Below are 25,017 nucleotides of genomic sequence, written 5' to 3' on the forward strand. Positions count from 1 at the left end.
TACTCTTCCTAAAAAGTATCTGTAGATATTAATGCACCTACCAAAACACCAGGATTTTCCTGCCGGTTCTGGACTTGCAGCAGAAGCAGCCAATTTTTCAACAAGAAAGTGAGACTTATCCCACTTGTGCTTATTAGTGTTTATCATAACATCATCCCTTGGCTCCACTTCCAAGTTACACTGCAGGCAATAAGCAAGTAGCAGTATAGCGACTTTGGGACAGTTTTCTCGTGATAGGTCAGAAACTATCAATGGTTCCATTTGGGGGAGAAGGCCAAAAAAAAAAAAAAAAACCGACACTCTCCATTTTAAGAATTTTCAACATATGTTATCTTCTTGTGCAGAGATCCAGGGTCTTCCACATTACCCCATAGCTGCCACTTCGAAGAAATAACACTGGCAGCAAAAAACAGAAGGCTGTAAAAACTTCATCTTTTGTTAAAGCACTTCTGAATTTGCTACACTTCCTTAAGGAGCTAGGACAGCCCATCTTCAAGCAAACTGTCTAAATAATTAGCAACTTTCCTTGAGAAGTAAATGAAGAAGAATAAAACACTTGAAGAGAGAATTGTGGTAGCAATAAAGATTGAAGTCCAGTTAAATGTTCGGGTTGTTAATGTGGCTCTTTATGCAATACATTATTATTGTGAACTTATGCTGATTGTCACTTATTCACTTCCTGAGCTGGCTTCAGCCACTTCAGTTTATCTCCACTTTTTTTTAAGTTTTGCCATTCTTTATGATCTGTCTCTCATACCTAAGTAACATATGTGTATCTTTAAATATACATGTTTTAAAACCACAAAACTGCACAGAATAGGAAGTCTCTCGCTCAGAAATCCAGCAAAGAATTATTCCACCCAAAGAAGAAAAAGTCAATCAATATTAGCCAACACATGTTCTTCTACTTCTCATACATCAGTTATATAACTATAGATGTCACAGGTATTTTAACTATCTACATCTTTTCTAACTCAATCAAGATGAAACAATCTGTGTGCAAGCATGCATCTCGTGTTTACATGCTGCACTGCAGAGTATAATCAGACTCACCACAATTGTAAACTTTAACACAGTTTTCAAAGATATAGTTGGGAGTTTTCCACCCTATGTTTTAAATGTTGCTAAATAATACAATAATATACCAGAGTATGCATAGAGGCTGGCTCTCTCTCTCTATATATATATATTGTGATAAAGTTCCTCCTCTATCTTGGTGGGTCCTGCACTTATTGGCGGATATTCTTGCTTCAGAGATTCACCATGTGGGTTGGGGAACAGCCCAGAGACCTTCCCCTCTGGGAGAACCCACAGTCCAGGTCAATTGGGAGGTATGGGGGGAAACCGAGGCCCACCCTCTACTCCAGGTTCCAGCCCAGGGCCCTGTGGACTACAGCTATCTATAGTGCCTCCTGTAACAGCTGCATGACAGCTACAACTCCCTGGGCTACTTCCCCATGGCCTCCTCCAAACATCTTCCTTATTCTCACCACAGGACCTTCCTCCTGGTGTCTGATAACACTTGTGCTCCTCAGTCCTCCAACAGCATACACTCTCAGCTCCTTGCACCTCTTGCTCCCAGCTCCTCACACTCACACCACAAACTGAAGTGAGCTCCTTTTAAAACCCAGGTGCCCTGATTAGCCTGCCTTAATTGATTCTAGCAGCTTCTTCTTAATTGGCTCCAGCTGTCCTAATCAGCCTGCCTGCCTTAACTGGTTCTGGCAGGTTCCTGATTACTCTAGTGCAGCCCCTTCTCTGGTCACTCAGGGAACAGAAATCATTTGGTACTGGGTCCAGTGGTCCCTCCCGCTAGGCTGGGGGAGGGGCCTTTAGTAGTAGGTGGGTGAGCCCGCCCACTTCAGGGAACAGAAAACTACTCATCCAGTGACCAGTATATTTGCCCTCTACCAGACTCCTGTACCCCACTGGTCTGGGTCTGTCACTATATATATATATATATCCAGTTGCATATACTGCACTGAGATTTGGCTATTAGCCTCTGGGGACTACATTTTAGTATACTTCATATACACTCAACTGGGTTGGCCTAGGCTGCTATTAATGAATAGTCATTATTGATTAGTTCACTGGAGAACTGTTCCTGTTTAGACACGATCAGCACAATTTCAGTGTTTTACTGTCTTCTGTCGCAAATTTTTAAATTGTCTATTTGGTTACATTTGCCTGCAGGTAAAGCATTAAAAGGGGAGGAGGGATAACTCAGTGGTTTGAGCATTGGCCTACTAAACCAAGGGTTATGAGCTCAATCCTTGAGGGAGCTACTTAGGGATCTGGGGCAAAATCAGTACTTGGTCCTGCTAGTGAAAGCAAGGGGCTGGACTCAATGACCTTTTGGGGTCCCTTCAAGTTCTAGGAGATAGGATATCTCCATGTATTTTTTTATTATAACAAATATAAGAGGCATAGACTCGTCGTTTCCTCACACAAGACACTCAATGCTCACTTCTCTCCACTTAAATATAAAGCAGGCATGGGATGATGTCATGACTTTCAATCACACACAGACATATATTCGCACTTCTAAGTTAACAGTAACTTAGCACAAAGCAATGAAACATATATCTGATAGCGTGGCAACTCAGCACAGGAGCCCAAAGTACCTGGGATAGACCCAAGCTGATTGGGTAGAATGAATGATGTTACTAAATTCAAGACATATGTTATACCCTAAGTCCTTCAGCCATTCATCTTTCAGCTGTTTCACAAGTATAACTATATACTGAAAAAGCTTTATATTTAATATTAAACATTAGTCAATATTTTCAGAAAATACAGTATTCTAGCTATTTCCACTCTGTGAAACATGTGTCCTCTTGTTTTCTGAGCTTCTGCCTTTCTTTTTAATTGTAATGCTCCTGCTGCAGGTTCAGAACAGGTGGAGAAGCTTGGCTGGGTTCTGAGCTGCAGAGACTAAACTTTCACATCATGTGATTATTAGACATCATCTGTCAGAAAAAAAAATCATAAGCACTGTAGATTAATTTCTTTAATTCTCTGAAGAATTAACACTGCATTTTTATTTTCATGAAAAAAAATAAAAAGAATACACGTTGCTTCAGTAGCGCAAAACTAACATTTTCCATTCAACACATTGTCAGGCCCTTATGATGTTTAAATTCAGTGATTGAAGCCTTTAGATATTACTATGATACAAACAAATTAAATAACATCAGTATGAATAAAGCAACAGAGGGTCCTGTGGCACCTTTAAGACTAACAAGTATTGGAGCATAAGCTTTCGTGGGTGAATGCCCAATTCATCAGACTCACGTCTGATGAAGTAGGCTTTCACCCACGAAAGCTTATGCTCCAATACTTTTGTTAGGCCTGGTCTACACTATGAGTTTAATTCGAATTTAGCAGCATTAAATCAAATTAACCCTGCACCCGTCCACACAACGAAGCCATTTATTTCGAAATAAAAGGTTCTTAAAATCGATTTCTGTACTCCTCCCTGACGAGCGGAGTAGCGCCAAAATCGATACTGTCATTTCGAATTAGGGTTAGTGTGGCCGCAATTCGATGGTATTGGCCTCCGGGAGCTATCCCACAGTGCACCATTGTGACCGCTCTGGACAGCAATCTGAACTCGGATGCACTGGCCAGGTAGTCAGGAAATGCCCCGCGAACATTTTAATTTCATTTCCTGTTTGCCCAGCACAGGAGAGCATTGGTGACCACAGAGAGCTCATCAGCACAGATAACCATGCAGGCCGATAATCGAAAAAGAGCACCAGCATGGATCGTACGGGAGGTACTGGATCTGATCGCTATATGGGGAGAGGATTCAGTGCTAGCAGAACTTCGTTCGAAAAGACGAAATGCCAAAATTTTTGAAAAAAATCTCCAAGGGCATGATGGAGAGAGGCCACAATAGGTTCTCAGAGCAGTGCCACGTGAAAGTCAAGGAGCTCAGACAAGCCTATCAGAAAACAAAGGAGGCAAACAGTCGCTCAGGGTCAGAGGCGCAGACATGCCGCTTCTACGCTGAGCTGCATGCAATCCTAGGGGGGGCCGCCACCACTACCCCACCTCTGACCGTGGATTCTGAGGCGGGGGTAATCTCATTAGCCACACCTGAGGATTCTGCGGACGGGGAAAAGGAGGAGGAGGAGGACGACGAAGACGAGCTTGCAGAGAGCACACAGCAGTCCGTTCTCCCCAACAGCCAGGATCTTTTTCTCAGCCTGACTGAAGTACCCTCCCAAGCCAGTACCCAAGACCATGACCCCATGGAAGGGACCTCAGGTGAGTTTACCTTTTAAAATACAAAACATGGTTTAAAAGCAAGCGTTTTTTAATGGTTAATTTGCCCTGAGGACTTGGGATGCATTTGCGGCCAGTACAGCTACTGGAAAAGTCTGTTAACGTGTCTGGGGATGGAGCGGAAATCCTCCAGGGACATCTCCATGAAGCTCTTCTGGAGGTACTCCAAAAGCCTTTGCAGAAGATTTCTGGGAAGTGCAGCCTTATTCCGTCCTCCATGGTAGGACACTTGACCACGCCATGCTAGTAGCAAGTAATCTGGTATCATTGCATGACAAAGCCTGGCAGCGTATGGTCCCGGTGTTTGCTGGCATTCAAGGAACATCCATTCTTTATCTTGCTGTGTAATCCTCAGAAGAGTGATATCGCTCATGGTAACCTGGTTGAAATACAGGAATTTAATTAAGGGGACAAAGGTGGCCGCTCCTACTGGGCTGTTTGCCTGTGGCTGAAAAGAAATCCTTCCCTGCAGTTAGCCAAGCGCGGGGCGGGGGGGAATTGGTGCTGAGCTTTTCGCCTTTGGCTAGCAAGGATCTTCCCTGATACCAGCCACACGGTGGGGGGAGGGATAAAGCGATCATCCCAGAGAATTGGATGGGGGGGGTTAGTTTGTTTTCTGCTGCTGAAGGTTAACAGGAAAACCGCAGCAGTCAACGGGCTTTGCTTGGTATGTGGGAAAGGAGGGCGCAGAAGCTGAAAGACAATGGCTTACCATGGCCGCATGCAAGCTGAATTCTGTTGCCCGTACCTGCGTCTGTGATCTCTAACACCAAAGCCACAGGCACTCAATATTAAGATGGAAAATGCGACCTTGTACTGAAATCCCATGTGCTTTGTAATGTGAATAGTGTTGTTCACCATGAAAGAGTATAAGCATTGTTCTGTAAAACGTATCATTTTAAAAACTTCTCTCCTTTTTTTCAACCCTCCCTCCAGCAGCTGCAAATTTTTCAAGCCTCCCTCCTCCATCCCGAAGGCTATCTTAGATAAAGCGGCGGAGAAAGAGGACGCGAGACGAGATGTTCTCGGAAATAATGGAATCCACCCGCAATGAAAGAGCTCATTTGAATGAGTGGAAGGACACGGTATCTAAGTACAGGAAAGATGCCAGTGAACATGAGGTCATGAGGGACGCTCGAGATGAGAGGTGGCAGGCTGCAACGCTGGGGCTGTTGTGTGATCAAACGGACATACTCCGGCGTCTGGTGAAGCTTCAGGAACGGCAGCAGGATAACAGACTGCCGTTGCAGCCACTGTATAACCTCCCTCCCCCCTCACCATGTTACATAGCCTCCTCACCCAGACGTGTAAGAACGCGGGGGGGGAGGCTCCGTGCACTCTCCCACTCCACCCCAGTGGACAGCCCAACCAAAAGGCTGTCATTATATTGAATTTTTTCAGTGGCCTTTTACTTCCCTCCTATCCTCCTCCCAAACCTCACCCAGGTTACCTTGTCTGTTCTCTCGCTATGTTTATAATCAATTAATAAAGAATACATGATTTTTAAACGATAGTGACTTTATTTCCTTTAAAAGCAAGCTGTGATTTAAGGGGGGAGGGTGGTTTGCTTACAGGGAATGAGTCAATCAAGGGGGCGGGTTTTCAACAAACAGAACTTTCACACTGTAGCCTGGCCAGTCATGAAACTGGTTTTCAAAGCTTCTTTGATGCACAGCGTTTCCTGGTGTGCTCTTCTTATCGCCCTGGTGTCTGGCTGCGCGTAATCAGCAGCCAGGCGATTTGCCTCAGCCTCCCACCCCGCCATAAAGGTCTCCCCCTTACTCTCACAGAGATTGTGGAGCACACAGCAAGCAGCAATAACAATGGGGATATTGGTTGGGCTGAGGTCTGACCGAGTCAGTAACGAGCACCAGCGACCTTTCAAACGGCCAAATGCACATTCTACCACCATTCTGCACTTGCTCAACCTGTAGTTGAACAGCTCCTGACTCCTGTCCAGGCTGCCTGTGTATGGCTTCATCAGCCATGGCATTAAGGGGTAGGCTGGGTCCCCAAGAATAACTATTGGCATTTCAACACCCCCAACGGTTATTTTCTGGACCGGGAAGTGAGTCCCTTGCTGCAGCCGTTTAAACAGAGTAGTGTTCCTGAAGACGCGAGCGTCATGAACCCTTCCCGGACAGCCCACGTTGATGTTGGTGAAACGTCCCTTGTGATCCACAAGTGCTTGCAGCACCATTGAAAAGTACCCCTTGCGGTTTATGTACTGGGTACCCTGGTGCTCCAGTGCCAAGATAGGGATATGGGTTCCATCTATCGCCCCACCACAGTTAGGGAATCCCATTGCAGCAAAGCCATCCACTATGACCTGCACATTTCCCAGAGTCACTACCTTTCGTAAAAGCAGCTCAGTGATTGCTTTGGCTACTTGCATCACAGCAGCCCCCACAGTAGATTTGACCACTCCAAATTGATTCCCGACTGACCGGTAGTTGTCTGGCATTGCAAGCTTTCGCCACTCGCTTCTCAACTGTGAGGGCTGCTCTCATCTTGGTATTCTGGCGCTTCAGGGCAGGGGAAAGCAAGTCACAAAGTTCCCTGAAAGTGCCCTTATGCATGCAAAAGTTTCGCAGCCACTGGGAATCGTCCCACACCTGCAACACTATGTCTGTGCTTGTTTCCCGGGCCCAGAATCGGCATTCCACGGCTATAACCTGCTCCATTAACAGCATGATCTCCAAAGCACCAGGGCCCGCTGTTTGATAGAATTCCATGTCCATGTCCTCATCACTGTCGCCGCCGCGCTGCCATAGCCTACTCCTCGCCGCCTGGTTTTGCAGGTTCTGGTTCAGCATAAACTGCACGATAACGCGCGAGGTGTTTACAATGTTCATGACTGCTGTCTTGAGCTGAGCGGGCTCCATGCTTGCCGTGGTACGGCGTCTGCACTGTTCACCCAGGAAAAAGGTGCAAAACGGTTGTCTGTCGTTGCTTCCCTGGAGAGGGGGGAGGATGTACCTAGAACCACCCGCGACAATGTTTTTGGACCCATCAGGCATTGGGATCTCAACCCAGAATTCCAATGAGACTGCGGGAACTATGGGATAGCTTCCCACAGTGCAACGCTCCGGAAATCGACACTAGCCCCGGTACATGGACGCACACCGCCGAATTAATGTGCTTAGTGTGGCCGCATACATTCGACTTTATACAATCTGTTTCCAAAATTCGAATTATATAAATTCGGATTAATCCTGTAGCATAGACATACCCTTAGTCTTAAAGGTGCCACAAGACCCTCTGTTGCTTTTTACAGATTCAGAGTAACATGACTACCCCTCTGATACTTGATCAGTATGAATAAACTTTTCTTAAAAGAAATTCTGTTTTAACAGTAGGATTATTCTATACCATTATCTACTAGAAAAAGAACCTATGATTAAAAAAAAAAACAACAACAACAAAAACACACAATACTTAACTGTCCAGCTAAGGACTGAAAACGTCAGCTGGATGCCTTTGTACTCTACTATAGGCCTCCTACAATATTTTTAGCATTGGAAATATTACACTGTTGTAATGTAAAATTGGCATAATGCATGCTGCCTTACCATTCTGAAACAAACACCTACAAAAAAAGGAAAAGAAAAGAGAGATTAATTTGACAGAATTAATGCTATTGCTAACAATTTTACCTAATTTGTGTCTCTGTAAACTAAACTAAGTACTAGAAGTTTGTTCTAGTCATTTTCTATGAAACTTTAAAGAATGGTTATACCTATTCATCACACTTCTAAAATATGGATAGCTACTTAGGAGTCAGGTTTACACATACATACATACGTTTGGACCTTATTATTAGGGCCCTACCAATATCACAGTCCATTTTAGTCAATTTCACGATCATAGGATTTTAAAAATTGTAAATTTCATTATTTCAGCTATTTAAAGCTGAAATTTCAGAGTTGTAATTGTAGAGGTCCTGACCCAAAAAGGAGTTGGGGGGGAAGGGGGTGTCACAAGGTTATTGTAGAGGGAGGCTTAGGTACTGCTACCCTTACTTCTGTGCTGCTGCTGGTGGCGGTGCTGCCTTCAAAGCTGGGCAGCTGGAGAGGGGCAGCTGCTGGCTGGAAGACCAGCTCTGAAAGCAGAGCTGCTACCAGCAGCAGTGCAGAAGAAAGGATGGCATTGTATGGTATTGCCACCCTTACGTCTGTGCTGCTGCTGACGGGGCGCTGCTTTCAGAGCTGGGCTCCCGACAAACAGCCACTGCTCTCTGGCCACTTAGCTCTGAAGGGAGCATAGAAGTAAGGGTGGAAATATCATGATCCCCCTAAAATAACCTTGCAACCCCCCTGCAACTCTCTTTTGGGTCTGGACCCCCAATTTGAGAAACACTGGTCTCCCCCATGAAATTTGTAGAGTATAGGGTAAAAGCACACAAAAGACCAGATTTCATGGTCCATGACACGTTTTTCATGGCCGGGAATTTGGTACAGCCCTACTTATTATGGTCTTCCTTAGGACAAATAATGACAGAGAAAATATCTTACTTGTAATTCTGCTTCTCTGAATATATCCTTTTGAAGGATTCTCTATCCCTAGCCGTAACTTCTTAGCAATACAGCGGAAGAACACTTCTAGAGCTTCAGGTTTTAATCCCTGAGGACAACCGTAGGAAAGTAGAAGATAAGCCAGGCCCCCTTGATTCTTACATCATGTACTTAATTTCACTGCAGGCATCCCAGGAGCCCCCCCCCTTTTTTTTTTTTTAAAAAAAACAACACCTCATGTTGAACATCCAGAATTGGCATTTTCTTTCTGGGAACTTTGCCTACCATGCAACTGAAGAAACTGAGTGGAATGTTCAGAAGGCTCACAAGGACAAGTAGGGTATATGGCTTGCACTCTATCCCACTACTGCTGCCCTCAAGACTCACAAACTAGGAGAATTCCATCATCTTCTGCTAAGGAGATAAGACCTGTAGTCAAAATCCTGCACAGATAATATCTTTAAAGAATGCGGAATGTCAACAGTCTCCAAGTACGAAATAAATGCTATATTATAAAAACATATCTCCAAGCTTTTAGCTACCCAATTGGTGGCCTACTCCCACCAAAAAAATTAAGGTTGCTAAATTTATGTATGAGAATATATATAAGTAGAATATATATATATATAACCTTTTATGCATTTGTTTTTAGAAAACTACAGAATACTATCTGAACAGAGACAGTTTATACCTTCATGGAGAAAGTACTGAGTCCTTAGTTATGCAGGATAGATAAGAGTCATATCATGCATTAAACAAACAAAAACAAGAATTCCATTATTATGTACTTACATCACACCAGTGTTTAGTGGCCCCTGCCAATATCAGCCCCCATTGAGGTAGACATTGGACAAACAAGTAGTAACATGGATCTCTCTCATTCAGTTTATGAGGTTTGTATTTTTATTCCTGTTTACACCTATATGATCCACAGCCTTCCTTCACACCATCCACTCAAGCATGATCAAAAAAGATATCAGGCCAACTTTATCACTGGTATATTCCATCAAAGTAAGTGGTATTATACCCATTTTTACCATGGTAAATTTGATCCATCAGCTGCCAGATAATATGGTTTGTGATTTTTATAATTTTTTTAACACAGAACTAAATAATGTTTTGCTGATCCTCTATTGCTGATTTATCTATGGTGCATATTCTGACAATCTGAGAAAGTTGTCAATACTTTCAGCTAACAATGTATTTTAAATATAGTTACAATATAACAGAACCAAACAGGAGACCTGCACTTGTCAGATAACTTACAAAGATACTCATGTTTGCTATGTTGCTATAGCCATTGAGAGACAAGGTGGATGAGGTAATATCTTTTATTGGACCAATTGAACTGTGGCATTCTGAGTACCTTTCCCAGACCTGAAGAAGAGATCTGTGTAAGCTTGAAAGCTTATCTTGTTCACCAACAGAAGTTGGTCAAGTAAAATATATTACCTCACCCACCTTCTCTGTCTAAAGATATTCATGTAATTTAAACAATGCCCTTGTTGTTTGCCTTGTATTATTGCCAACATCCCCTCTCTATTCAAACTGCCTTAGTTAAATTAGTTAGAAAAAACAGTTACCTTTCATAACTGTTGTTCTTCAAGATGTGTTGCTCATGTCCATTCCTTTGTAGATATGGGCATGCCCATGTGCAGTTGTTGGAGACTTTTGCCTTAGCTGTATCCATAAGGTCGGCTGTGGCGCCCCCTTGAGTGCCGCACTCATGCATCGGTATATTAGGTGCTGCTGACTTTCCGCCCTCTCAGTTCCTTCTTGCCTGCAACTCCGACAGAGGGGTAGGAGGGCAGGTAATGGAATGGACATGATCAACACATCTCGAAGAACAACTGTTATGCAAGGTAACCATTTTTTTCTTCTTCGAGTGCTTCCTCATGTCGATTCCATTCTAGGTGACTCACCAGCAGTATCTACGGAGATAGGCTCGGAGTTCACAATTTCGCGACTTGCAGTACTGCCCTACCAAAGCCCGCATCATCCTGGGCCTGCTGAGTCAGCGTGTAGTGGGACGTAAACATATGGAATGCATGACCCAGGTGGTCACCCTGCAGATATCCTGGATAGGCACCTGGACCAGAAAAGCTGCCAAAGAGGCCTGCACCCTGGTTGAGTGGGCGGTGACAATCGCTGGGGGCAGCACCTTCACTGGATCATAGCAGAAGCGAACGCAGGCTGTGATTCAAGAGGCGCTTCTTTGGGAGGATACAGGGTGCCCTTTCATCCTGTCAGCCACAGCGACGAACAATTCCGTAGACTTAGGGAATGGCTTGGTCCTGTCAATGTAGAAGACTAGAGCCCTTCTAACGTACAAGGCATGCAGTCTACACTCCTCCTCTGACTTATGCAGCTTAGGAAAGAAGACCGGTAAGTAAATGTCCTGGCTTGAATGAAACTGAGAGGCCACCCTTGGGCAGAAAAGCCAGGTGAGGTCTCAGCTGTACCTTGTTAAAAACTGTATAACATGGCTCGGAGGCGAACGCCCAAATTTCCGAGACCCGACAGGCCAAAGTCACCACGACCAGGAACACAACCTTCCAGGACAAGAGAAGGAGAGAACAGGAAGCCAAAGGCTCAAAAGGGGGACCCGTGAGCCACACCAGCACCAGCTTCAAGTCCCAGGGAGAAATGGGATCCTTGGTATGTGAGTAGAGGTGCTCAAGGCCCTAGAGGAATGTCTTGGGTGAAGACCGACCTGCCCTCAAGCGGCAGATGGAGTGCTGAGATGGCCACCAGGTGGACCTTGATCAATGAAAGGGACAAACCCTGGAGCTTGAGATGCAGAAGGTATTCCAGAATGAGCTGCAACAAGGCCTGCTTGGGCTAGACGCCTTTCTCTGACGTCCAACAGGTGAACCACTTCCACTTGGCCAGGTAGGTTGCCCTGGTAGAGGGCTTTCTACTTCCCAACAGGATCTGCTGAACATCTGCCAAACACTGCTGCTCCTGCTCGTTCAACCATGCACCAGCCAAGCTGTCAGGTGCAGCGCCGCTAGATTTGGGTGCAGAAAACTGCCACTGTTTTGGGATAGAAGTCTGGCCTGAGATAAAAGGTCCAGCAGCATGCTGTACCAGTGCTGGTACAGCCAGGCAGGCGCTATGAGGATCACCCTTTTTCTGTCCTACCTGATCTTTGTGAGGACCCTGGGGAGCAACGGCACCGGAGGAAAGGCGTACATCAGAGCCCCCACCACGGGAGTAGAAAAACATCCAACAGGGACCCCCTGTCCAAGCCTCTCATTGAGCAAAAGACGTGGCATTTCCTGTTCTGTCTGGATGCAAACAGGTTCAACCGGGGAGTTTCCCACTTGTGGAAGACGAAACTCACCACCTCTGGATGGAGGGACCACTCGTGGTGAGACAAGAAGGTCCTGCTGAGGCAATCTGCCAAGGTGTTCTTGGCCCCTGGAAGGTGCGCTGCAATGAGATGTATATCGTACTGCAGACAGAGGTCCCAGAGTCTGAGGGCTTCTTGACAGAGGGCCGTCGACTTGGCTCTGCCTTGCTTGTTAATATAGAACACGGTTGCCATATTGTCCGTAAGTACCTGAACCACTTTGCCCTGTATATGAGGTGGGAAGGCGTGGCAGGCTAAGCAAACCGCCCTGAGTTCCCTGGCAAGTAGCGATCGTAACTGAACCAACAACCTTGTGTACTGAAATCACCCAGATGGGCTCCCCACCCCAGGTTCAAAGCATCGGAGACGAGGGTCATCAATGAGGCCGGAGCCGCAAAGGGGACTCCTTCCAATAGTGGCATGGAATCTTGATACCAGGTGAGAGGCGACAGTATACTGTCCGGAATTCTGACCACCCGATCCAGGCTGTGCTGGTTGGGGACATAAGCCATAAGCCTGTAGGGGCCTGAGGTGGAGCTGCACATACCAGACCATGTATGTGCAGGCCACCATGTGTCTCAACAGTCTCAGGCACATGTGGGTGGTAGTGAGTGGATGGGCTCGCTTCACAAGATGAGGTCCACCTTGGCTTGGAATGGAGTCTTGGGGAGGAAGGCCCTGGCCCGAATGGAGTCGAGAACCACTCCGATGAATTCTATGTGTTGCACTGGGGTTAAGGTTGACTTTTTCTCATTTATTATCAGCCCCAGGTCACGAAAGGTGGAACAGACCAGCCTGAGATGCCTCCACACCTAGTCTCAGGACTGGCACTTATTAGACAGTCGTCGAGGTACGGATAAATCTGGACTCCCTGATGTTGCAGCTAAGTGGCCACCAGCGCTATGCACTTTGTGAACACCCTCGGGGCTGACCAGAGAGCAAAGGACATCACCATGAATTGGAAATGACATTGGCCCAGCTTGAAACGGAGGAAGTGCTGGTGCCCCCGGAAAAATGGAAATATGGAAGTAAGCGTCCTTTAAATCGAGGGTGGTGTATCAGGCTTCCGGATCCAGGGAAGGGATGATGGAGGCCAGGGAGACCATGTGAAAGTTCAACTTCTTGAGAGAATTGTTGAGGCAACGCAGGTCCAGAACGGGTCTGAGGCTGCCTTTTGCCTTCGGAATCAGGAAGTAACGGGAGTAGAACCCTTTTCCTTCCATGTTCCGAAGGACCTCCTCCACTGCCCCCAGATGCAGGAGGCTGTCGACCTCCTGAACGAGGAGCTGCTTGTGAGAAGGGTCCCTGAAGAGGACAGGGAAGGGGGGTGGGAGGGATGGATGGTGATAAACCTATAAAAAGGTATAGCCTGACGAAACTGTATTGAGCACCCAACAGTCCAAGGTGATACAGGACCAGGGCGACCAAAAAGGGCGGAGGCAGTCGAGGAAGGGGAGGGATGGATCCTACAGATTGGCTCAGGAGTACCCTCAAAACGACTGTTTTTAGCCTCCCTGGCCTCGGGGATGGTCAGGTTGTGAAGCCGGGCAAGAAGACAACAGGTATCGCCACTTATGCCCCTTGTCTTTATCCTTTCTCCTGTATGCGCCTGTTCTGGGAGTTCCCCAGGACCTGGGCTGTTGAGGGGGAGGAGGCAGAGGACAGAAAGGCTTCCTGGACTGTTGCAGGGTATGAAGGCCCAGGAAATGGAGGGTGGCTCGGGAGTCTTTAAGGTGATGGAGTCTTGAGTCCGTGGGCTCAGAGAAGACCCCGGTACCCTCGAAAGGGAGGTCTTGGATTATGGCCTGCATCTCTTGGGACAACCCAAAGGACTGCTACATCTCATGGCCACTGCAGATGTGACCACCCTGGCCGCTGAGTCAGTAGTGTCCCAGGCCATTTGGAGGACACACACACACATACCCCAGCAACTGATGTGCCTTCGTCCAGCAGAGCAGCAAACTCCTGGGCGTGATCTTGGGGGAGGGCCTCTTCAAATTTATTCAGGAAATCCCACAGATTGAAATTATAGCTTCCCAGCAGGGCCTGGTGATTAGAGACCTTGAATTGTAGGCTAGCCGTTGAATAAACTTTTCTGCCAAACAAATCAAGTCTTTTGGCCTCTTTGTTCTTCAGTGTGCTGCTAACTTGACCCTGTCTGTGCCTTTCGTTCACTGCAGACACAACCAGTGATGCTGTAGGGGGATGTGTATAGAGATATTCAAACCCCCTTGCAGGGACATAGTATTTCTTTTCCATCTTCTTAGAGGTCGCGGAATAGAAGAGGGAGTTTGCCACAGTGACTTGGCAATTTTAAGGACCCCCCGGTTGGAGCGGAAATGCGACCCGAGCAGGGGAGGTGGCCGAAATGACGCCAAAGAGGTCATCAGCTTCCTCCGCCTTCTCCTCAACCTGGAGCTTTAAGTTTTCACCTGCCCATTAAGGAGGGCCTGGTGCTCCCTGAAGTCATCCGGGGGACTGCTGGAGTGAAAAGGCCCAGCCATCGCCTCATGAGGGGACAATGACAAGGACTGTCCCACTTGAGGAAGAGCGTGTTCCCCCTCCTTATCTGGGGAAGGCTCCTTTGGTGCCGGGGTCCAGTGCACTGGTGCTGCATCTGGCTCAGTACCATGCTCTGACTGCGGCGCCAGCAGTTCCATGGCTGGCTTATCCGAGGCAGCCAGGGAGGGCTGGGAATATGTGATCGGCATCACCGGCACTCCCCATGGATTCCAGTACGGCCACTGGGTAGGCCACTGTCCCTGCTGTGATGGCCCTGTGGTCGGTGCTGCAATGATCTCCCACATTGAGGATAATTCCCTTGTCGGGGTGAAGGCTAAATTCTTGGTCCAACCCAGACCACTGTCCCTCCGGCGACCAGGATGGAGCCGTCGAGGCCTGGGTTTGCCTGCTGACTTTGGACGGCGACTTGCGAGGTGAAGGCAAATAGTGACATCTGCTGGAGGAGCAGTACCAGGGCTACCGGGACCAGCGCCGTGATTCTGAGCGGCCCCTCCAGGACGGTGCCCAACGTCTAGGAGACAGGGCCTAGGCGACCTGTGGCTGGAAGTTTGCCGGTACCTGCAGTACGGGGAACAGCATCGCAGCTCTGGCATCCTGCAGCTAGTAGGCGGGGAACGCGTCAGGGACCTGGGTCGTCTAGCTGGAGAGTTAGGATACGGTGCCAGTGTCCGAGGTTGCGGAGATGGGGATGTGCGCCTGCAGTCCGGTGATCAGGGGTGCTCCGCCCTCCTGTGAGGCTGCACTCCCATAGGCTTCCCCTTCGGTGCCGGGGTCATAGCCAAGACAGTCACCTGGTGTGGTGTATGTAGAGACGGCTGGCTTTGCTCTTTGGCCACCTGGACCACTTTGGGCCCTGATGGCCCTGGCAAAGGCCAGCGACCTTTGCCGTTTCTCGGGGTCGGGGGTGGATCCCTGGCCGGGCTGGGGGGGTCTGAAGTCAGCGGTTGTCACAGAGTCCCCGGGCGATGCTCCGGAACTGCTCCCCACAAAGCCAGTCAGGACTTTGGGGAGCCTCCTCTCCCTCGGAGCAGACAGTCTTCAGGGCAAGAAGCTCACATGGCTTCACCTCCTGGATCTCTCCTGGGAGCATTCAGCACATGCCCCTCCGTGCGCTTCCCACAGCGAGTCCGCCCCGGCGGGGTCCTGGGGAAGCCAAAGGGTTCTGCACCCCCCCACTTCGCAGTCAGATGTGACTCTCAGCCAGCCAGTAAAACAGAGGTTTATTAGATGACAGGAACACAGTCTAAAACAGAGCTTGTAGGTACAGCAGCGAATGGGACCCCTCGACCAGGTCCATTATGGGGTTCAGAGAGCCAGACACCCACGTCTGCTCTCACTCCTAGTCCCCAGGTAGCTCCAACTCTGAAACTCCCTCCAGCCCCTCCTTCTCCCAGCTTTGTCTCTTTCCTGGGCCAGGAGGTCACCTGATCCCTTTGGTCACCTTTAGCTATTTCCTTGCAGGGGGGGGAAGGGGCCCTGGCCATTTGTTGCCAGGGAGACAGAGTGTCAGTGATTTATGCACACTGGTTTTTCCCCACCACCTAGAGACTTAAGAAATGCATAGGGAAAACTGAGGCACCCACACAGTATTCAGAGGAAACATTAAGAACAGTTCCACTTCGTCACAGTGGTACCCCTGTGAAACCCCACAGTGGGCGTATTGCCTAACAAAGGTCCTTTGTCCACAGCCCCCTTGTCCTTCGGTGCTGAGGGGCTCCTCTTCTTCTGCGGGTTCTTCAGCACCGGCGAGGGGGAATACTGCCAGGTGGAACCCGGTGCCGGCAGTGCACTTCGCTCCGAAACCTCGCTCCTTTTGTGTACGAGGGTGAAAGTTCTTACAAATGCAACACTTGTCCTTTCTATGGGCTTCCCCTAAACACTTCAGGCATCTGTTGTGGGGGTCACTGATCAGCATCGGCCTGCTGCATGACGCACATGGTTTGGAGCCAGGTGAGTGGGGCATGTCCTGCTCGGGGACAAAGTCCCAGAGGGACTCTAGGTACTCTAACTTAACACTATAAAGACTAACCAACTACTATTAACGATGTACAGATTAGGTAGAACAAAGGACTATGAAGAACCGCTAACACTCTTGCTAAAGGCAAGACAAGGCACTCTAACCAACAGTCATGGGCAGTAAGAAGGAACTGAGAGGGTGTAGGGTCGGTGACGCCTAATATAGCAACGCATAAATGTGGCACTCAAGGGGGCGCCACAGCCAAAAACTACGGATACCGCTAAGGCAAAAGTCTCTGACAACTGTGCACATGGGCACGCACACACCTGGAATGGAATCGACATGAGCACACTCTTGAAGAACTGAAACTTCCATCCTAGGTTTATCTGATTCAAGATATCAACCTCTTATCTAACTTTCACATACACTGAATGAAAATAAAAATAATTTAGACTACACTTGACCATTATAGTCTTTTAAGTACATACTTATTTCCATACTCCATTTATTACATCCTTATTTCTTAGAATAAGCTAGGTTGCCCCACAGAACTATATCATGGGCTTCCTGAAATAACTTCAAAGCAGTGCGCTACTAATTATCAATTTTTAACATCTTTAAACTTTTCTGTTTATTATGTCAGTTCACCTAATTACTAATGCTGTGGACCTCTTTTAGTATAAAGCCTCCCCCCTCCCCACCTCCCCAAACAACTTTACTCCATTGGTGGAGCTACAATTCGCAAAAGGTGCTTCAATCAATAGGAGGCTTACAATGTGCATCACTACACATGAAATTTCACTGCCTCCAAGTTCATCGTAAAGAGGTACTATTATTGCACATCTCTGGGAAAGCTTCTGTTCTTCACACACAAACCAGCCTCCTACGGTAGTTCAGCAGTGTACGGCTGTGAAACTCAAGCACTCATATTTTAAAGTTATAGCTCGGAGAGAGTTCGAAGCTTTTATAGAATCAAAGAACTGGAAGGGACCTCGAGAGGTCATCTAGTCCAGTCCCCTGCACTCACAGCAGGACTAAGTATTATCTAGACCACTGGTTCTCAAACTTTTGTACTGGTGACCCCTTTCACATAGCAAGCCTCCGAGTGCGACCCCCCGCCATAAATTAAAAACACTTTTTTATATATTTAACACCATTATAAATGTTGGAGGCAAAGCAGGATTTGGGGTGGAGGCTGACAGCTCAAGACCCCTCACCTAATAACCTCACGACCCCCTGAGGGGTCCCGACCCCCGTTTGAGAACCCCTGATCTAGACCATTCCTGACAGGTGTTTGTTTAAGGTGCTCTTAAAAATCTCCAATGAATGGAGATTCCACAACCTCCCTATGCAATTTATTCCAGTGCTTAACCATCCTGACAACTAGGAAGTTTTTCCTAATGTCCAACCTAAACCTCTCTTGCTGCAATATAAGCCCATTGCTTTTGTCCTATCCTCAGAGATTAAGAAAAACAATTTTTCTCCCTCCTCCTTGTAACAACCTTTTACACACTTGAAAACTGTTATCATGTCCCCTCTCAGTCTTCTCTTCTCCAGACTAAACAAACCCAATTTTTTCAATCTTCCCTCATAGATCATGTTTTCTAGACCTTTAATCATTTTTGAAAGGTTTCAGAGTAGCAGCCGTGTTAGTCTGTATCCGCAAAAAGAAGAACAGGAGGACTTGTGGCACCTTAGAGACTAACAAATTTATTAGAGCATAAGCTTTCGTGGACTATAGCCCACTTCTTCGGATGCATATAGAATGGAACATATATTGAGGAGATATATATACACACATACAGAGAGCATAAACAGGTGGGAGTTGTCTTACCACCTCTGAGAGGCCAATTAATTAAGAGAAAAAAAACTTTTGAAGTGATAATCAAGCTAGCCCAGCACAGACAGACAGTTAGATAACAAGTGTGAGAATACTTACAAGGGGAGATAGATTTCAATGTTTGTAATGGCCCAACCATTCCCAGTCCTTATTTAAACCGGAGTTGATTGTGTCTAGTTTGCATATCAATTCTAGCTCAGCAGTTTCTCGTTGGAGTCTGTTTTTGAAGTTTTTCTGTTGTAATATAGCCACCCGCAGGTCTGTCACTGAATGACCAGACAGGTTAAAGTGTTCTCCCACTGGTTTTTGAGTATTTTGATTCCTGATGTCAGATTTGTGTCCATTAATTCTTTTGCGTAGAGACTGTCCGGTTTGGCCAATGTACATGGCAGAGGGGCATTGCTGGCACATGATGGCATATATCACATTGGTAGATGTGCAGGTGAACGAGCCCCTGATGGTATGGCTGATGTGATTAGGTCCTATGATGATGTCACTGGAATAGATATGTGGACAGAGTTGACATCGGGGTTTGTTACAAGGATAGGTTCCTGGGTTAGTGGTTTTGTTCAGTGATGTGTGGTTGCTGGTGAGTATTTGCTTTAGGTTGGGGGGTTGTCTGTAAGCGAGGACAGGTCTGTCTCCCAAGATCTGTGAGAGTAAAGGATCATCTTTCAGGATAGGTTGTAGATCTCTGATGATGCGCTGGAGAGGTTTTAGTTGGGGGCTGAAGGTGACAGCTAGTGGTGTTCTGTTATTTTCTTTGTTGGGCCTGTCTTGTAGGAGGTGACTTCTGGGTACTCGTCTGGCTCTGTCAATCTGTTTTTTCACTTCAGCAGGTGGGTATTGTAGTTTTAAGAATGCTTGATAGAGATCTTGTAGGTGCTTGTCTCTATCCGAGGGATTGGAGCAAATGCGGTTATATCTTAGAGCTTGGCTGTAGACAATGGATCGTGTGGTGTGTCCTGGATGGAAGCTGGAGGCATGTAGGTAAGTGTAGCGGTCAGTAGGTTTCCGGTATAGGGTGGTATTTATGTGACCATCGCTTATTAGCACAGTAGTGTCCAGGAAATGGACCGCTTGTGTGGATTGATCTAGGCTGAGGTTGATGGTGGGATGGAAATTATTGAAATCATGGTGAAATTCCTCAAGGGCTTCTTTTCCATGGGTCCAGATGATGAAGATGTCATCAATGTAGCGCAAGTAGAGTAGGGGCGTTAGGGGACGAGAGCTAAGGAAGCGTTGTTCTAAGTCAGCCATAAAAATGTTGGCATATTGTGGGGCCATGCGGGTACCCATAGCAGTGCCGCTGACTTGAAGGTATATATTGTCCCCAAATGTGAAATAGTTGTGGGTGAGGACAAAATCACAAAGTTCAGCCACCAGGTTAGCTGTGATATTATCAGGGATACTGTTCCTGATAGCTTGTAGTCCATCTTTGTGTGGAATATTGGTGTAGAGGGCTTCTACGTCCATAGTGGCCAGGATGGTGTTTTCTGGAAGATCACCGATGGATTGTAGTTTCCTCAGGAAGTCAGTGGTGTCTCGAAGATAGCTGGGAGTGCTGGTAGCGTAGGGTCTGAGGAGAGAGTCTACATAACCAGACAAGCCTGATGTTAGGGTGCCAATGCCTGAGATGATGGGGCGTCCAGGATATCCAGGTTTATGGATCTTGGGTAGCAAATAGAATACCCCTGGTCGGGGTTCTAGGCATGTGTCTGTACAGATTTGTTCCTGTGCTTTGTCAGGGAGTTTTTTTAGCAGATGGTGTAGTTTCTTTAGGTAATCCTCAGTGGGATCAGAGGATAATGGCCTGTAGAATGTGGTGTTAGAGAGCTGTCTAGCAGCCTCCTGGTCATATTCCAATTTATTCATGATGACGACAGCACCTCCTTTGTCAGCCTTTTTGATTATGATGTCAGGGTTGTTTCTGAGGCTGTAGATGGCGTTGTGTTCTGCATGGCTGAGGTTATGTGGCAAGTGATGTTGCTTTTCCACAATTTCAGCCTTTGCACGTCGACGGAAGCACTCTATGTAGAAATCCAGTCTGTTGTTTCGACCGTCCGGAGGAGTCCACGCAGAATCCTTTTTTTTGTAGTGCTGGTAGGGAGGATTCTGTGGGTTAGAATGCTGTTCAGAGGTATGTTGGAAATATTCTTTGAGTCGGAGACGTCGAAAGTAGGATTCTAGGTCACCGCAGAACTGTATCATATTCATGGGTCTGGAGGGACAAAAGGAGAGGCCCCGAGATAGGACAGACTCTTCTGCTGGGCTAAGAGTATAGCTGGAAAGATTAACAATATTGCTGGGTGGGTTAAGGGAACTACTGTTGTGGCTGCTTGTGGCATGTAGCAGTTTAGATAGTTTAGTGTCCTTTTTCCTTTGTAGAGAGGCAAAGTTTGTCTTGTAAATGGCTTGTCTAGTTTTTGTAAAGTCTATCCATGAGGAAGTTTGTGTGGAAGGTTGGTTTCTTATGAGAGTATCCAGTTCTGAGAGCTCATTCTTAATCTTTCCCTGTTTGCTGTATAGGATGCTGATCAGGTGATTTCGCAGTTTCTTTGAGAGTGTGTGACACAGTCTCTCAGCATAGTCTGTGTGATATGTAGATTGTAATGGATTTTTTACCTTTAGTCCTTTTGGTATGATGTCCATCTGCTTGCATTTGGAAAGGAAGATGATGTCTGTCTGTATCTGTACGAGTTTTTTCATGAGGTTGATGGATTTCCACTCCATACGGCTAAATGCAGTGCCTTGCATAATGAAAGGTTTCAGAGTAGCAGCCGTGTTAGTCTGTATCCGCAAAAAGAAGAACAGGAGGACTTGTGGCACCTTAGAGACTAACAAATTTATTAGAGCATAAGCTTTCGTGGACTATAGCCCACTTCTTCGGATGCATATAGAATGGAACATATATTGAGGAGATATATATACACACATACAGAGAGCATAAACAGGTGGGAGTTGTCTTACCACCTCTGAGAGGCCAATTAATTAAGAGAAAAAAAACTTTTGAAGTGATAATCAAGCTAGCCCAGCACAGACAGACAGTTAGATAACAAGTGTGAGAATACTTACAAGGGGAGATAGATTTCAATGTTTGTAATGGCCCAACCATTCCCAGTCCTACTTACTGTGCTAATAAGCGATGGTCACATAAATACCACCCTATACCGGAAACCTACTGACCGCTACACTTACCTACATGCCTCCAGCTTCCATCCAGGACACACCACACGATCCATTGTCTACAGCCAAGCTCTAAGATATAACCGCATTTGCTCCAATCCCTCGGATAGAGACAAGCACCTACAAGATCTCTATCAAGCATTCTTAAAACTACAATACCCACCTGCTGAAGTGAAAAAACAGATTGACAGAGCCAGACGAGTACCCAGAAGTCACCTCCTACAAGACAGGCCCAACAAAGAAAATAACAGAACACCACTAGCTGTCACCTTCAGCCCCCAACTAAAACCTCTCCAGCGCATCATCAGAGATCTACAACCTATCCTGAAAGATGATCCTTTACTCTCACAGATCTTGGGAGACAGACCTGTCCTCGCTTACAGACAACCCCCCAACCTAAAGCAAATACTCACCAGCAACCACACATCACTGAACAAAACCACTAACCCAGGAACCTATCCTTGTAACAAACCCCGATGTCAACTCTGTCCACATATCTATTCCAGTGACATCATCATAGGACCTAATCACATCAGCCATACCATCAGGGGCTCGTTCACCTGCACATCTACCAATGTGATATATGCCATCATGTGCCAGCAATGCCCCTCTGCCATGTACATTGGCCAAACCGGACAGTCTCTACGCAAAAGAATTAATGGACACAAATCTGACATCAGGAATCAAAATACTCAAAAACCAGTGGGAGAACACTTTAACCTGTCTGGTCATTCAGTGACAGACCTGCGGGTGGCTATATTACAACAGAAAAACTTCAAAAACAGACTCCAACGAGAAACTGCTGAGCTAGAATTGATATGCAAACTAGACACAATCAACTCCGGTTTAAATAAGGACTGGGAATGGTTGGGCCATTACAAACATTGAAATCTATCTCCCCTTGTAAGTATTCTCACACTTGTTATCTAACTGTCTGTCTGTGCTGGGCTAGCTTGATTATCACTTCAAAAGTTTTTTTTCTCTTAATTAATTGGCCTCTCAGAGGTGGTAAGACAACTCCCACCTGTTTATGCTCTCTGTATGTGTGTATATATATCTCCTCAATATATGTTCCATTCTATATGCATCCGAAGAAGTGGGCTATAGTCCACGAAAGCTTATGCTCTAATAAATTTGTTAGTCTCTAAGGTGCCACAAGTCCTCCTGTTCTTCTTTTAATCATTTTTGTTGCTCTTCTCTGGCCTTTCTCCAATTCGTCCACATCTTTCCTGAAATGTGGCACACAGAACTAGACATGATACTCCAGTGGAGACCTAATCAGTGCAGAGTAGAGTGGAAGAATTATTTCTCATGTCTTGCTTACAACACTCCTGCTAATACATCCCAGAATGATCGCTTTTTTCGCAAGAGTGTTACACTCTTGACTCATATTTAGCTTGTGGTCCACTATGACCCCCCAGATCCTTTTCGGCAGTACTCCTTCCTAGGCAGTCACTTCCCATTTATGCAACCCTCTGGAAAAATTATATGGATGGGAGGGGCAAGATTACTGCCTAGAAGCATCAAACGATAATGCACATTTGACGGGCACTAGCAGGACCTCTACAAGCCCTTTATTTTACACATTGACAGTAGTCAGACCTCAGACGCATGCTGAACTTTAACACGTTTGCCCAGCTGAGGCCACTCCTGCAAGCCATAAGAAAAAGACTGGGCGCCTCTCTCTCATGGAGGAGGGCGGCGAGAGTGGGGTCCCCTACCCACTCCCTGTTCCCCGGGCGCGGGGCTCGCTGCTGCACGGGCCAGAGGCCGCAGCCAGCTACGCGCATTCGCGCAGGGAACGAACTTGCAGCTCCGCGCATGCGCACCCAGCCGCGTCATGCATCCGGTCCGCCTGCACTTACCCTGCACCCGGCCAAACACTTCATAGTCCACCGACTTGAGGACGCCGGAGGCCTTGGCGAGGGCGGACATGGTGGGGTGCAGGCACGGGAGCCGGCCTGCTCGGATCCGCCGCGGGAGTGCCCGGGACCTGCGGAGCCGGGCGCGCTGCGCCTGCGCTAGCCCCCTGGGCTCGTTTGGAGGGGCCCGGACGGCAGCGCGCGGGGCTCAAGTTTCTTGGAAAAGCAGCCGGCTGCCAGGCTGAGCCTGTGTCCGGCCCGAAGCGCCCTGCCCAGGCCCGCTGGTGGGAGCTGTGAGAACGTGTCTCGCGGCACCTGTCGCACAGCGCCGCGCCCCGACACTGACCAAGTACTGCGGCACAGCCCGCACCGAGACCCCCAGAGAGGGCGGCTCAACCGCTCACCGGGGTGGGGGAGGCACCAAACTCCTGAGACCCCGCAGGCAGGGGAGAGATCTTCCAATATTGAGCCCTCCCCCAAACCAGCCTGAGGGACTCTCCCCCGACCGCTGACCCCAGAGACAGCCCCTTAATGAGGGGAGAGGTCCCCATAAGGACCTCCAGCAGTGGGAGAGACCCACTGACCGTCCCAGGAAGTCCCCTCCCCCAACACGACGTAGTGTTAACCCGCACCCCCACTGAAGAACTCACCCCCACCTGCAAAAAGTGAGGAGTGTCAGGGCACCCCCTGTGTGAGGGGATCTGGAATAGGGCCTGTCGAGGAGTCTCTCTCTCTTCCCTGGCCTCTCCAGGAAGCAAGGGAGCTTGGGGCAAAGACCCCTTCCAACTTCTCCAATGAATAAGGAGACTTAGGGCAGCCTCTTCAATTGTTACTCATTGGGTGGACCACACTTTTATAGAGTCTCATGGATCACCTTCCTAATCATGCAGGACATGTTCTTTTCCATTTGTGATTAGTTAACGTGTCAATTGCTAACATTGAAAATAACTTTATGCAGGTATTTAAGGTACAGTAGAACCTTAGAGAGAGTTATGAACACCAGAGTTACTAACTGACCTGTAGGGCTCTCAAGCGATTAAAAAAATAATCACGATTAATTGTGCTGTGAAACAACAATAGAATACCATTTATTTTAAATGTTTTTGGATGTTTACTACATTTTCAAATATATTAATTTCAGTTACAACGCAATACAAAGTGTACAGTGCTCACTTTATTACAAATACTTGCACTGTAAAAAACAAAAACAATTTTTTTTAGTTCACCTCATACAAGTACTGTAGTGCAATCTCTTTATAATGAAAGTTGAACTTAAAATGTAGAATTATGTACAAAAAAAATTTAATTCAAAAATAAATTAATGTAAAACTTTAGAGACTACAAGTCCACTCAGTCCTATTTCTTAGTCAGCCATCACTCAGACAAACAAGGGTTGGTTACAATTTGCAGGAGATAATGCTGCCTGCTTCTTGTTTACAATGTCACCTAAAAGTGAGAACAGGCGTTCGCATGGCACTGTTGTAGCTGAC

The 25,017-nt window shown here is 47.0% G+C and overlaps 1 protein-coding gene across 22 annotated transcripts in view; it reads right to left on the reverse strand.

Moving 5' to 3' along the window:
* The window catches only part of ACYP2 (acylphosphatase 2), a 219,599-nt gene that overhangs the window by 127,085 nt on the left and 67,497 nt on the right, over positions 1-25,017 (reverse strand). For 5 of the 22 annotated variants that reach the window (XM_024109679.3, XM_042861193.2, XM_024109680.3 and 2 more), the window contains exons 1-3: positions 23,531-23,923; positions 8,805-8,913; positions 7,863-7,879 (exon numbers count right to left, since the gene is read on the reverse strand). In XM_024109679.3, coding sequence (XP_023965447.1) covers positions 7,863-7,879; positions 8,805-8,913; positions 23,531-23,554 — 150 coding nt within the window. In that variant the 5' untranslated portion in view covers positions 23,555-23,923. Of the gene's footprint in view, positions 1-7,862; positions 7,880-8,804; positions 8,914-9,089; positions 9,216-23,530; positions 24,030-25,017 lie in introns of those variants that run through there. The other 17 variants (XR_010600233.1, XR_010600232.1, XM_065590702.1 and 14 more) reach the window with 14 other exon arrangements.

The sequence above is a fragment of the Chrysemys picta genome, chromosome 3 (assembly GCF_011386835.1).
Source record: "Chrysemys picta bellii isolate R12L10 chromosome 3, ASM1138683v2, whole genome shotgun sequence".
NCBI lineage: Eukaryota > Metazoa > Chordata > Testudines > Emydidae > Chrysemys > Chrysemys picta.